Source organism: Agelaius tricolor, unplaced genomic scaffold (genome assembly GCF_023055355.1).
Source record: "Agelaius tricolor isolate 1412-34295 unplaced genomic scaffold, bAgeTri1.0.p SCAF_100, whole genome shotgun sequence".
NCBI classification, from domain to species: domain Eukaryota; kingdom Metazoa; phylum Chordata; class Aves; order Passeriformes; family Icteridae; genus Agelaius; species Agelaius tricolor.
The window spans coordinates 257,931-273,105 of NW_027269360.1; the positions used below are offsets into that span (position 1 = coordinate 257,931).

Consider the following 15,175-nt stretch of genomic DNA (forward strand, 5'->3'; position numbering starts at 1 on the left):
GGATTTTTGGGGATTTTTTGGGGAATTTTTGGGGAATTTTTGGTGGATTTTTTGGGGAATTCTAGGGAATTTTTTTGGGGAATTTTTGGAGGATTTTATGGTGCCAACCACGGGCACCTGGGTGAGCCCCAAAAATTGGGGATTTGGGGAAAATTTGGGGGAATTTGGGAATTTTGGGCAGTTTTGGGATTTTTGGGATTTTATGGGGAATTTTGGGGAAATTTTTAGGGATTTTTTGGTGATTTTTGGTGGATTTTTGGGGCATTTTTGAGCATTTTATGGTGATTTTTGGGGATTTTTTGGGGAATTTTTGAGGGATTTTTTGGGGAATTTTTAGGAAATTTGGGGGGATTTTTGGGGAATTTTTTGGGGGAATTTTTGGGGATTTACTGATTTTTTTTGTGATTTTTTTTGGGGATTTTTTGAACATTTTTTGGTGATTTTTGGGGACATTTTTAGGGATTTTTTGAACATTTTGGGGAATTTTTGGAGGATTTTGTGGTGCCAACCACGGGCACCTGGGTGAGCCCCAAAAATGGGGAAAATTTGGGGGATTTTGGGAAAATTGGGCATTTTTAGGAATTTGGGGAAAATTTGGGATTTTATGGGGAATTTAGGGAAATTTTTAGGGATTTTTTGGTGATTTTATGGTGGTTTTTAGGGGCATTTTTGGGGCTTTTTTGGGGAATTTTTTGGAGAATTTTTGAGGAATTTTGGGGGCATTTTTGGGATTTTTTGGGGATTTTATGGGGAATTTGGGGAATTTTTTGGGGAATTTTTTGGGTGTTTTTTGGGATTTTTTGAGCATTTTTTGGTGATTTTATGGTGATTTTGAGGCATTTTTGGGGAACTTTTTGGGGAAATTTTTAGGGATTTTTGGGGATTTTTTGGGGAATTTTTGGTGATTTTTGGGGAATTCTAGGGAATTTTTGGGGGGAATTTTTGGAGGATTTTATGGTGCCAACCACGGGCACCTGGGTGAGCCCCAAAAATTGGGGATTTGGGGAAAATTTGGGGGAATTTGGGAATTTTGGGCAGTTTTGGGATTTTTGGGATTTTATGGGAATTTTGGGGAAATTTTTAGGGATTTTTTGGTGATTTTTGGTGGATTTTTGGGGCATTTTTGAGCATTTTTTGGTGATTTTATGGTGATTTTTGGGGATTTTTTGAACATTTTTTGGGGATTTTTGGGCATTTTTGGTGGATTTTTGGTGGATTTTATGGGGAATTTTTGAAATTTTGTGGTGATTTTTGGGGCTTTTTTGGGGAATTTTTGAGGGATTTTTTGGGGAATTTTTAGGAAATTTTGGGGGGGATTTTTGGTGATTTTCAGGGATTTTTGAACATTTTTTGTGGATTTTTTGGGGAATTTTGGAGGGTTTTTTGGGAATTTTTGGAGGATCTTGTGGTGCCAACCACGGGCACCTGGGTGAGCCCAAAATTGGGGATTTTGGGAAAATTTGGGGAATTTTGGGAAAATTTGGGATTTTGGGATTTTGGAAAAATTTTTAGGGATTTTTTGGGGATTTTTTGAACAGTTTTTGGTGATTTTTGGGGCATTTTTGGGGATTTTTTGAACATTTTTTGGGGAATTTTGGGGAATTTTTGGGGAATTTCTGGAGGATTTTATGGGAATTTGGGGATATTTTAGGGATTTTTGGAAAAATTTTTGGGGGAATTTTTGGTGGATTTTGGGGAATTTTTGGGGGGATTTTTGGTGATTTTTGGTTGATTTTTGGGGTTTTTTTCAACATTTTTTGGTGATTTTTGGGGGAATTTTGGGGGAATTTTTTTGGGATTTTTGGGGAATTTTTGGGGATTTTTTTGGGATTTTATGGGGATTTTTTGGGGATTTTATGGGGAATTTGGGGAATTTTTTGGGGAATTTTTGGGGTGTTTTTTGGGATTTTTTGAGCATTTTTTGGTGATTTTATGGTGATTTTTGAGGCATTTTTGGGGAACTTTTAGGGGAAATTTTTAGGGATTTTTGGGGATTTTTTGGGGAATTTGGGGAAATTTTTAGGGATTTTTTGAACATTTTTTGGTAATTTTATGGTGGTTTTTAGGGGCATTTTTGGGGAATTTTTGGGGATTTTATGGGGAATTTGGGGAAATTTTTGGGGAATTTTTGAAAATTTTTTGGTGATTTTTGGGGAATTTTTGGGGATTTTTTGAACATTTTTTGGGGAATTTCTGGAGGATTTTATGGGGAATTTGGGGAAATTTTTAGGGAATTTCTGGAGGATTTTATGGGGAATTTGGGGAAATTTTTAGGGATTTTTTGGGGCATTTTTGGAGGATTTTGGGGAATTTTTTGGGGAATTTTTGGGGATTTTTTGAACATTTTTTGGTCATTTTTGGGGATTTTTTGGGGATTTTTTGAGGGATTTTTGGTGATTTTTTGTGGATTTTATGGGGAATTTGGGGAAATTTTTAGGGATTTTTTGAACATTTTTTTGGTGATTTTTGGGGAATTTTTGAGCATTTTTTTGGTGATTTTATGGTGATTTTTGGGACTTTTTTGGGGAATTTTTTGGGAATTTTTGAGGAATTTTTGGTGGATTTTTGGGGAATTTTTTGGGGATTTTTGGGGATTTTTTGGGGATTTTATGGGGATTTTTGGGGCTTTTTGGGGCATTTTTTGGGAATTTTTGAGGGATTTTTGGTTATTTTTTGTGGATTTTTTGGGGAATTTTTGGGGAATTTTTTTGGGGAATTTTTGGAGGATTTTATGGTGCCAACCACGGGCACCTGGGTGAGCCCAAAATTGGGGATTTTGGGAAAATTTGGGGAATTTTTGGGATTTTATGGGGAATTTGGGGAATTTTTAGGGATTTTTTGGGGATTTTTGGGGATTTTTGGGGAATTTTGGTGGATTTTATGGGGAATTTTTGAAATTTTGTGGTGATTTTTGGGGCTTTTTTGGGGAATTTTTGAGGGATTTTTTGGGGAATTTTTAGGAAATTTTGGGGGGGATTTTTGGTGATTTTCAGGGATTTTTGAACATTTTTTTGTGGATTTTTTGGGGAATTTTTGGAGGGTTTTTTGGGGAATTTTTGGAGGATCTTGTGGTGCCAACCACGGGCACCTGGGTGAGCCCAAAATTTGGGGATTTTGGGAAAATTTGGGGGATTTGGGGAAAATTTGGGTTTTTTGGGATTTTATGGGGAATTTAGGGAAATTTTTAGGGATTTTTTGGTGATTTTTGGTGGATTTTTGGGGCATTTTTGAGCATTTTATGGTGATTTTTGGGGATTTTTTGGGGAATTTTTGAGGGATTTTTTGGGGAATTTTTAGGAAATTTGGGGGGGATTTTTGGGGAATTTTTGGAGGATTTGGGGGAATTTTTGGGGGGAATTTTTGGGGATTTACTGATTTTTTTTGTGATTTTTTGGGGGATTTTTTGAACATTTTTTGGTGATTTTTGGGGACATTTTTAGGGATTTTTTGAACATTTTGGGGAATTTTTGGAGGATTTTGTGGTGCCAACCACGGGCACCTGGGTGAGCCCCAAAAATGGGGAAAATTTGGGGGATTTTGGGAAAATTTGGGCATTTTTAGGAATTTGGGGAAAATTTGGGATTTTATGGGGAATTTAGGGAAATTTTTAGGGATTTTTTGGTGATGTTTGGGGATTTTTTGAACATTTTTTGGTGATTTTATGGTGGTTTTTAGGGGCATTTTTGGGGCTTTTTTGGGGAATTTTTTGGAGAATTTTTGAGGAATTTTGGGGGCATTTTTTGGGGATTTTTTGGGGATTTTATGGGGAATTTGGGGAATTTTTTGGGGAATTTTTGGGGTGTTTTTTGGGATTTTTTGAGCATTTTTTGGTGATTTTATGGTGATTTTTGAGGCATTTTTGGGGAACTTTTTGGGGAAATTTTTAGGGATTTTTGGGGATTTTTTGGGGAATTTTTGGGGAATTTTTGGTGGATTTTTTGGGGAATTTTTGGGGAAATTTTATGGTGATTTTTGGAGGATTTTTGGGGATTTAATGGGGAATTTTTTGGGGAATTTTTGGAGGATTTTGTGGTGCCAACCACGGGCACCTGGGTGAGCCCAAAATGGGGGATTTTGGGAAAATTTGGGGAATTTTGGGAAAATTTGGGATTTTTGGGATTTTGGAAAAATTTTTAGGGATTTTTTGGGGATTTTTTGAACATTTTTTGGTGATTTTTGGGGCATTTTTGGGGATTTTTTGAACATTTTTTGGGGAATTTTGGGGAATTTTTTAGGGAATTTCTGGAGGATTTTATGGGGAATTTGGGGATATTTTAGGGATTTTTGGAAAAATTTTTGGGGGAATTTTTTGGTGGATTTTGGGGAATTTTTTGGGGAATTTTTGGTGATTTTTGGTTGATTTTTGGGGTTTTTTTCAACATTTTTTGGTGATTTTTGGGGCATTATGGGGGAATTTTTTGGGGATTTTTTGGGGAATTTTTGGGGATTTTTTGGGGATTTTATGGGGATTTTTTGGGGATTTTATGGGGAATTTGGGGAATTTTTTGGGGAATTTTTGGGGTGTTTTTTGGGATTTTTTGAGCATTTTTTGGTGATTTTATGGTGATTTTTGAGGCATTTTTGGGGAACTTTTAGGGGAAATTTTTAGGGATTTTTGGGGATTTTTTGGGGAATTTTTGAGGAATTTTTGGTGGATTTTTTGGGGAATTTTTGGGGAAATTTTATGGTGATTTTTGGAGGATTTTTGGGGATTTAATGGGGAATTTTTGGGGGAATTTTTGGAGGATCTTGTGGTGCCAACCACGGGCACCTGGGTGAGCCCAAAATGGGGAAAATTTGGAAAAAATTGGGGAATTTGGGGAAATTTGGGATTTTTGGGGATTTTGGGAAAATTTTTAGGGATTTTTTGAGCATTTTTTGGTGATTTTATGGTGATTTTTGGGGCATTTTTGGAGGATTTTGGGGAATTTTTTGGGAAATTTTTAGGGATTTTTTGAACATTTTTTGGTGATTTTTGGGGGTTTTATGGGGAAATTTTTAGGGATTTTTTGGTGGATTTTTGGGATTTTTTGGGGGATTTTATGGTGATTTTTGGTGGATTTTTGGGGATTTTATTGGGAATTTGGGGAATTTTTGGAGGATTTAATGGGGATTTTTGGGGGGTTTTTGGTGATTTTTGGGGAATTTTTTGGGGAATTTTTGGAGGATTTTATGGGGAATTTGGGGAAATTTTTAGGGATTTTTTGGTGATTTTTGGGGCATTTTTGGGGCATTTTTGAGCATTTTATGGTGATTTTTGGGGATTTTTTGGGGAATTTTTGAGGGATTTTTTGGGGAATTTTTAGGAAATTTGGGGGGGATTTTTGGGGAATTTTTGGAGGATTTGGGGGAATTTTTGGGGGGAATTTTTGGGGATTTACTGATTTTTTTTGTGATTTTTTGGGGATTTTTTGAACATTTTTTGGTGATTTTTGGGGACATTTTTAGGGATTTTTTGAACATTTTGGGGAATTTTTGGAGGATCTTGTGGTGCCAACCACGGGCACCTGGGTGAGCCCAAAATGGGGAAAATTTGGGGGATTTTGGGAAAATTTGGGCAAATTTGGCATTTTTAGGAATTTGGGGAAAATTTGGGATTTTGGGAAATTTTTAGGGATTTTTGGGGGGATTTTTGGTGATTTTATGGTGACTTTTGGGGCATTTTTGAGCATTTTTTGGTGGTTTTATGGTGATTTTGGGGGCATTTTTGGGGAATTTTTGAGGGATTTTTTGGGGAATTTGGGGAAATTTTTAGAGGATTTTTACGGATTTTTGGGGAAATTTTTGGGGAATTTTTAGGGAATTTTGGGGGGAATTTTTGGAGGATTTTTGGGGATTATTTGGGGAAATCTTTAGGGATTTTTTTGAAGATTTCCTGAACATTTTTTGGTGATTTTTGGGGACATTTTTGGGGATATAATGGGGAATTTTTGGGGAATTTTTGGAGGATTTTATGGTGCCAACCACGGGCACCTGGGTGAGCCCCAATAATTGGGGATTTTGGGGAAATTTTTAGGGATTTTTTGAACATTTTTTGGGGCATTTTTGGGGATTTTTTGAAAATTTTTTGGTGATTTTATGGTGATTTTTGGGGCATTTTTGGGGATTTTTTGAGGGATTTTTTGGCGAATTTTTGGGGGGAATTTGGGGGAATTTGGGGATATTTTTAGGGATTTTTTGAACATTTTTTGGCGATTTTTGGGGCATTTTTGGAGGATTTTGGGGAATTTTTTGGGGAATTTTTGAGGGATTTTTGGGGAATTTTTTGGGGAAATTTTTGGGGAATTTTGTTTGAAATTTTATGGTGGTTTTTAGGTGGATTTGGGGGGATTTTGGGGAATTTTTGAGGGATTTTTGGTGATTTTTTGTGGATTTTTAGGGGGAATTTTTGGTAATTTTTTGTGGATTTTATGGGGAATTTGGGGAAATTTTTAGGGATTTTTTAACAATTTTTGGTGACTTTTGGGGATTTTTTGAACATTTTTTGGTGATTTTTCAGGATTTTTTTAACATTTTTTGGTGATTTTTGGGGATTTTTTGGGCGATTTTGGGGGATTTTAGGGGAAATTTTAGGATTTTTTGGGGAATTTTTGGAGGATTTTATGGGGAATTTGGGGACATTTTTAGGGATTTTTTGAACATTTTTGGTGGATTTTTGGGGAATTTTTGGGGGAATATCTGGAGGATTTCATGGTGATTTTTGGGGATTTTGGGGAATTTTTGGGGGGAATTTTTTGGGAATTTTAAGAGAATTTTATGGGGAATTTGGGCTGTGAGGGGGTCACTCCCCAGAGGTCTTGCGTTTGCTGCTGGATTGGGATCAGAATTAGGATCAGGATCAGGATTAGGATCAGGAGCAGGATCAGAATTAGGATCAGAATTAGAATCAGGATCAGGATTAGGATCAGGATTAGGATCAGGATCAGGATTAGGATCAGGATCAGAATTAGGATCAGGATTAGGATCAGGATCAGAATTAGCATCAGGATTAGGATCAGAATTAGGATTAAGATCAGGACTAGGATTAGGATCAGAATTAGGATCAGGATTATCATTTTCTCCCCTCAGAGATCGTGCGTTTGCTGCTGTCCCGCGGTGCTGCCATGGATGACCCCGGGGGCCCGGGCTGTGAGGGGGTCACTCCCCAGAGATTGTGGGTTTGCTGCTGGATTGGGGTCAGAATTAGGATCAGAATTCGGATCAGGATTAGGATCAGGATTAGGATCAGAATTAGGATCAGGATCAATATCAGGATCATTTTTTCCCCTCAGAGATCGTGCGTTTGCTGCTGTCCCACGGTGCCGCCATGGATGATCCCAGGGGCCTGGGCTGTGAGGGGGTCACTCCCCAGAGGTCCTGGGTTTGCTGCCGGATTTGGATCAGGATTAGGATCAGGATTGGTTTTAGGATCAGAATTAGGACTAGGATCAGGATTAGGATCAGGATTATCATTTTCTCCCCTCAGAGATCGTTCGTTTGCTGCTGTCCCGCGGTGCCGCCATGGATGATCCTGGAGGCCCTGGCTGTGAGGGGGTCACTCCCCAGAGGTCGTGGATTCGGATTCAGAATTTGGATCAGAATTAGGATCAGGATCAGAATTAGGATCAGGATCAGAATTAGGATCAGAACTAGGATCAGAATTAGGATCAGAATTAAGATTAGGATCAGAATTATCATTTTCCCCCCTCAGAGGTGGTTCGTTTGCTGCTGTCCCGCGGTGCGGCCATGGATGATCCTGGAGGCCCGGGCTGTGAGGGGGTCACTGCCCAGAGGTCGTGGATTCGGATTCAGAATTAGGATCAGAATTAGGATTAGGACCAGAATTAGGATCAGAATTAGGATTAGGATCAGGATCAGAATTAGGGCCAGAATTAGGATCAGAATTAGGACTGGGATCAGGATTAGGATCAGGATTATCATTTTCTCCCCTCAGAGGTGGTTCGTTTGCTGCTGTCCCGTGGCGCCGCCATGGATGATCCCGGGGGCCCTGGCTGTGAGGGGGCCACTGCCCAGAGGCCGTGGATTCGGATTCAGAATTAGGATCAGAATTAGGATCAGGATCAGGACTAGGACCAGAATTAGGATCAGAATTAGGATCAGGATCAGGATTAGGATCAAGATCAGGATTTTCCCCCCTCAGAGGTGGTTCGTTTGCTGCTGTCCCGCGGTGCCGCCATGGATGACCCTGGAGGCCCTGGCTGTGAGGGGGTCACTGCCCAGAGGCCGTGGATTCGGATTCCGAATTAGGATCAGGATTGGTTTTAGGATCAGGATTAGGATTAGGATCAGAATTAGGATCAGAATTATCATTTTCTCCCCTCAGAGGTGGTTCGTTTGCTGCTGTCCCGCGGTGCCGCCATGGATGACCCTGGAGGCCCTGGCTGTGAGGGGGTCACTGCCCAGAGGTCGTGGATTCGGATTCAGAATTAGGATCAGAATTAGGACTAGGATCAGGATTAGGATCAATATCAGAATTATCATTTTCTCCCCTCAGAGGTGGTTCGTTTGCTGCTGTCCCGTGGTGCTGCCATGGATGATCCCAGGGGCCTGGGCTGTGAGGGGGTCACTCCCCAGAGGTCCTGGGTTTGCTGCCGGATTTGGATCAGGATTAGGACCAGAATTAGGATCAGAATTAGGATCAGGATCAGAATTGGGATCAGAACTAGGATCAGAATTAGGACTGGGATCAGGATTAGGATCAGGATTATCATTTCTCCCCTCAGAGGTGTTTCGTTTGCTGCTGTCCTGCAGTGCGGCCATGGATGACCCTGGAGGCCCTGGCTGTGAGGGGGTCACTCCCCAGAGATCATGGATTCGGATTCAGAATTAGGATCAGGATTAGGACTAGGATCAGGATTAGGATCAGGATTATCATTTTCTCCCCTCAGAGATCGTTCGTTTGCTGCTGTCCCGCGGTGCCGCCATGGATGACCCTGGAGGCCCTGGCTGTGAGGGGGTCACTGCCCAGAGATCATGGATTCGGATTCAGAATTAGGATCAGGATTGGTTTTAGGATCAGAATTAGGACTGGGATCAGGATTAGGATCAGGATTATCATTTTCTCCCCTCAGAGGTGGTTCGTTTGCTGCTGTCCCGCGGTGCGGCCATGGATGACCCTGGAGGCCCTGGCTGTGAGGGGGTCACTGCCCAGAGGCCGTGGATTCGGATTCCGAATTAGGATCAGGATTGGTTTTAGGATCAGGATTAGGATCAGGATCAGGATTAGGATCAGAATTAGGATCAGGATCAGAATTAGGATCAGGATTATCATTTCTCCCCTCAGAGGTGGTTCGTTTGCTGCTGTCCCGCGGTGCGGCCATGGATGACCCTGGAGGCCCTGGCTGTGAGGGGGTCACTGCCCAGAGGCCGTGGATTCGGATTCAGAATTAGGATCAGAATTAGGATTAGGATCAGGACTAGGACCAGAATTAGGATCAGGATTAGGATCAGGATTATCATTTTCTCCCCTCAGAGATCGTTCGTTTGCTGCTGTCCCGCGGTGCGGCCATGGATGACCCTGGAGGCCCTGGCTGTGAGGGGGTCACTCCCCAGAGGTCGTGGATTCGGATTCAGAATTAGGATCAGAATTAGGATCAGGGTCAGGATCAGGACTAGGATCAGGATCAGAATTAGGATCAGGATCAGGATTAGGATCAGGATTATCATTTTCTCCCCTCAGAGGTGGTTCGTTTGCTGCTGTCCCGCGGTGCGGCCATGGATGACCCTGGAGGCCCTGGCTGTGAGGGGGTCACTCCCCTGCACGACGCCCTGGCCTCAGGGAGGTTCCCTGTGGCGCAGCTGCTGATCCAGAGCGGGGCCAAGCTCACCCTCAGGAACGCCAAGGTGAGAGCCCAAAAACACCACAAAAACTCCCTGGGGGTGGGGAATTTGAGGGGAATTTTGGGGATTTTTCCTGATTTTTTTCTGATTTTTTTCTAATTTTTTTTTTCTAATTTTTTCTGGGTTTTTTTCCATTTTTTTCTAATTTTTTTCCAATTTTTGTTCTAATTTTTTTTCCATTTTTTTCTGATTTTTTTCTAATTTTTTCTGGTTTTTTTCTAATTTTTTTCCATTTTTTTCTGGTTTTTTTTTCTATTTTTTCTGATTTTTTTCTGATTTTTTTCCTGATTTTTTTCTGATTTTTTCTCTAATTTTTTCGGATTTTTTTCTAATTTTCCTGATTTTTTTCTGATTTTTTTTCTAATTTTTTTCGGATTATTTCTGATTTTTTTCCGATTTTTCTGGGGTTTTTTTTCTAATTTTTTCTAATTATTTTAATGATTTTTTTCCAATTTTTTTCTAATTTTTTTCTGATTTTTTTTCTAATTATTTCGATTTTTTTCTGGTTTTTTTCAGATTTTTTTTTTCTTATTTTTTCTGATTATTTGGTGATTTTTTTCTGATTTTTTCCGATTTTTTTCTAATTTTTTGTATTTTTTTTCTGGTTTTTTTCTGATTTTTTGGGGGTTTTTTACCTTTTTTTTATGATTATTTTAAGGACTTTAAGGAGATTTTTCAAATTTTTTTTCTCATTCTTTTCTTTTTTTCTGATTTTTTTTTCTGATTTTTTTTCTAGTGTTTTTTCTGATTTTTTCTGATTTTTTTCCAATTTTTTTTCTAATTTTTTCCAATTTTTTCTGATTTTTTTCTAATTTTTCTGATTTTTCCTATTTTTTTCTAATATTTTCTTGTCTTTTGATTTTTTTCTAATTTTTTTCTGATTTTTTTAAATTTTTTTCTAATTTTTTTCTGATTTTTTCTGATTTTTTCTCTTTTTTTCTCTTTTTTCTATTTTTTCTGATTTTTTCTATTTTTTCTGATTTTTTTCCATTTTTTCTGATTTTTTCTGATATTTTTCTAATTTTTTCTGATATTTTTCTAATTTTTTCTGATTTTATTCTGAATTTTTTTCTGATTTTCTTCTGATTTTTTTCTCATTTTTTTCTCATTTTTTCCCAATTTTTTTCTAATTGTTTTCTGATTTTTTTCCGATTTTTTTCTGATTTTATTAGCATTTTTTGTGATTTTTTTAAGGTTTTTTTAGGAATTTTTTCTGATTTTTTTCCTATATTTTTAGGAATTCTTTTCTGATTTTTGGGGGATGTTTACTATTTTTTTCTGATTATTTTCTGATTATTTTTTGATTTTTTTCCTGATTTTTTCTGATTTTTTTTCTAATTTTTCCTGACTATTTTCTGGGATTTTTTTTTCTGATTTTTTATCATTTTTTGTGATTTTTAAGGAGTTTTTTTCTGATTTTTTTCTAAATTTTTAGGGATTTTTTTCTGATTTCTTGGGGGATTTTTAGAATTTTTAAAAGAACTTTTTCTCATTTTTTTCTAAATTTTAGGGATTTTTTTCTGATTTTTTTCTATATTTTTAGGGATTTTTTTCTGATTTTTGGGGGGATTTTTAGAATTTTTAAAGAATTTTTTTTCTAATTTTTTTCTGGTTTTTTTCTGTTTTTTTTAGCATTTTTGTGATTTTTTTGGAATTTTTTAGGAGTTTTTTCTGGGGTTTTTTTCAAAATTTTTTGGGAATTTTTCTGATTTTTTTTTGGAAATTTTTAGAATTTTTTTAAGAATTTTTTCTGATTATTTTGTGATTTTTTTCCTTATTTTTTCTGCTTTTTTTCCTAATTATTTTCTAATTTTTTCTGATTTTTTTTCTGATTTTTTCTCATTTTTTGTTATTTTTTAAGGATTTTTTTCCTCTTTTTTTCTATGTTTTTAGGGATTTTTTTCTGAATTTGTGGGGGATTTTTAAAAATTTTTAAAGATTTTTTTCTTATTATTTTCTGGGTTTTTTTCTGACTTGTTTTCTATTTTTTCTAATTTTTTTCTTTTTTAAAAATTTTTTTTATCATTTTTTGTGATTTTTTAGGAATTTTTTTCTGATTTTTTTCTAAATTTTTAGGGATTTTTTTCTGATTTTTTTCTACAATTTCAGGCTTTTTTTCTGATTTTTTGGGGGATTTCTAGAATTTTAAAAGAAATTTTTCAGATTTTTTTTTCCTGATTTTTTTTTAATTTTTTCCATTTTTCCAATTTTTATCTGATTTTTCGTGATTTTTTCCTGATTTTTTTTTAATTTTTAAAAGAAATTTTTCTGATGTTTTTTCTTATTTTTTTCCAATTTTTTTTTGCATTTCTTCCTATTTTTTTCCCAACTTTCCCCAGATCTTTTTTTCCAATTTCTCCCACCAATTTTTCCTCCTTTACTCTAAATTTTCATTGTTATTTTCCTAAATTCTCCCTGATTTTTTCCTCATTCTTTATTCAATTTTTCCACCATTTCCCCCCATTTTTTCCCCATTTTAACCCCAATTTTTCCCCATTCCAATTCTTCCTTTTTTTTATATTTTCCCTGATTTTTGCCCATTTTTTGCTGAATTTTCTGCATTTTCTCCCCTTTTTAGGGCCAGACCCCCCTGCAGACGCTCCAGGAGTGGCTGCAGAATTTTGGGCCTGAATTGGACTCAGAGACCTGGGACAGTGCCCAGGACACGCTCAGGATGCTCCTGGAAAAGGGTAAAAAAAATGGGAATTTGGGGAAAATTTCCAGGGAATTTATAGGGAATTTAGTGGGGAATCATTGGGAATTTTGAGGGATTTTTTGCAGATTTTTTTTCAGATTTTTTTCGAATTTTTTTGGAATTTATTTAAAATTTTTTGGATTTTTTTTGGGATTTTTTTCAATTTTTTTGGAAATTTTTTTTTATTTTTTCAAAATTTTTCTAAGAATGTTTTTGGATTTTTTCAGAATTTTTTTCAGATTTTTTACAGTTTTTTGCAGATTTTTTGGGGATTTTTTTCAATTTTTTGGAGTTTTTTTGGAATTTATTTAAATTTTTTGGGATTTTTTGGGGATTTTTTTCAATTTTTTTGGAAATTTTTTTTTATTTTTTCAAAATTTTTCAGAATTTTTTTAAGAATGTTTTTGGATTTTTTCAGAATTTTTTTTCAGATTTTTTAAATTTTTTTATTTTATTTTTTACAGTTTTTTACAGATTTTTTTCAAATTTTTTTGGATTTTTTGGGACTTTTTTCGGATTTTTTGGGGATTTTTTTTCTTGGTTTTTTTTATTTTTTTTCAGGGTTTTTTTGAATTTTTTCAGACTTTTTTCAGATTTTTTTTCAGTTTTTTTTTCAGATTTTCTTTTTTTTTCAGATTTTTTTGGATTTTTAAAAAAAATTTTTGTCAAATATTTTCAGATTTTTAAATTATTTTTTGCAGATTTCTGTTTTATTTTTTGCAGATTTTATTATTTTCAGATTATTTTAATTTGTTCACATTTTTTCAGATTTTGTTTTCAGATTTTTTTTCAGATTTTTTCAGGTTCCTTTTGGATTTTTTAAAATTTTTTCCAGATTTTTTTCTGATTTTTTTCAGATTTTTTTTTTTTTTTTATTTTTTTTTCTGATTTTTTTTTTCCAGTTATTTTTCAGAGTTATTTTTTCGAATTTTTTGGGATTATTTTCAGGGTTTATTTTTTAATTTTTTGGATTTTTTTTAGGATTTTTTCAGATTTATTTCCTGATTTTTTGCAGATTTTTTTAATTTGTTCTGATTTTCTTTTCGGATTTTTTTGGCTTTTTTTCAGTTTTTTTTTTTAATTTTTTGGATTTTTTTTTTCGTTTTTTTCAGATTTTTTCAAAATTTTTCAGAATTTTTTTTCGGGTTTTTTAAAATTATTTTGTATTTTTCCGGATTTTTTTCAGATTTTTTTTCGAATTTTTTTCCAGATCTTTTTCAAAATTTTTTTATGTTTTTTTCAGATTTTTTTTCTTTTTCCAGGGCTTTTTTACCCTTTTTTTGCCATTTTTAATGGATTTTTTTCTCATTTTTAAAATCTTATTTCTGTAAAAAAATAATTTAAAATACTTTAAAATATTTAAAATTTTTTTGTTATATTCTCCAATTTTTCCCTGATTTTTAAAGATTTTTGGGCATTTTTAATTTTTTTTTTAGCATTTCATCAATTTTTTTCTATTTTTTAAAATTTTAATTTTATTTCTCATTTTTCAACCTTTAAAATTTTTTTTTTTCCCAATTTTTACCTTTTTTTTTCCTCATTTTTCCCCTTTTTTTTATAAAATTTTCCCATTTTTTCTCCAAATTCCCAATTTTTTCCTAGGAAATTCCCCCCCAACCCCAAATCCCCTTGAATTCCCCCCATTTTCCCTCCTCTAATCCCAAATTTTTTCCTTTTCCAGCCCCTCCAGAGGAGCCTGAACCTCCCCAAATCCCAAATTCCAGCCCCGGCCGGAAACGCCAACGAATCCCAGACACCGAAAAGTCCCAAAAAACCCAAAATCCCGGAAAAACCAGCGCAGAAAATCCCAAAATTCCTCCAGAAAATTCACATTTTTGCCCAAAAAATCCCAATTTTTTGCCCAAAAATCCCAATTTTTCACCCGAAAATTCCAATTTTTTGCCTGAAAATTCCAATTTTTCGCCCCAAAATTCCAATTTTTTGCCCCAAAATCCCAAACCTGCTCTGATTCCTGAGGAGGAATTCCTGGAGCAGGAGAATTGGCTGGAGGACGATTTGGGACCATCCCGGAAAAAAGCTCGGAGGAATTTTCGGGAATTTCGGGATCCAAAAATTCCCAAAGGGCGAAATTCCCGAATTTCGGAGGATTTGGGGAATTCTGAGGCCAAGGTTGGAGCGAATTCCAAGGAAATTCCGGAATTTTCGGGGAATTCTGCGGAATTTTCGGGGAATTCTGCGGAAATTCCGGAATTTTCTGGGAATTCCGCGGAAATTCCGGAACCTTCCAGGAATCCAATTCCGGCTCTGAGGATCCGGATCCGAATCCAGGACGAGATTTTCCTCATTCCTGTGGTGCCCAGGTGAGAATTCCCAATTTTTATCCCCAAAATTCTCCTAAAATTCCCTTAAAAATGCCAAAAATTCCCAAAAAAAAATCACCAGAAAAACTCCCAAAAATTCCCTAAAAATTCCCAAATAATTCTCAAAAATCACCAAAATTCAGGAAAAAATTCTCAAAGTTTAGGAAAAAATATGTAAAAAATACACACAATTTAAAAAAAATCCCAAAAAAATACTAAATAATTCTAAAAATTACATGAAAAAATCCCAGAAAAAAAATCCCAAAAACACCCCCCCCAAAATCTCCAAAAAATCTGGAAAAATCCCAAAAAATTCCCA

At 35.6% G+C, this 15,175-nt stretch overlaps 1 protein-coding gene across 1 annotated transcript; it reads left to right on the forward strand.

The window, feature by feature from the left end:
* The first annotated feature begins 9,684 nt into the window (after window positions 1-9,684).
* LOC139586004 (tonsoku-like protein) lies at window positions 9,685-14,887 on the forward strand. The gene is made up of 3 exons (XM_071419122.1): window positions 9,685-9,843; window positions 12,419-12,530; window positions 14,217-14,887. Exons 1-3 carry the CDS (start codon window positions 9,715-9,717, stop codon window positions 14,858-14,860), a joined length of 885 nt encoding a protein of 294 aa, XP_071275223.1. The 5' UTR covers window positions 9,685-9,714; the 3' UTR covers window positions 14,861-14,887.
* Window positions 14,888-15,175: the final 288 nt, after the last annotated feature.

Coding starts and splice junctions, on each gene's coding strand:
- LOC139586004 (XM_071419122.1), top strand. CDS start 9,715: ATGGATGACCCTGGAGGCCCTGGCTGTGAGGGGGTCACTCCCCTGCAC. Junction 9,844..12,418: donor TCACCCTCAGGAACGCCAAG/GTGAGAGCCCAA, acceptor TCCCCTTTTTAG/GGCCAGACCCCCCTGCAGAC. Junction 12,531..14,216: donor CAGGATGCTCCTGGAAAAGG/GTAAAAAAAATG, acceptor TTCCTTTTCCAG/CCCCTCCAGAGGAGCCTGAA.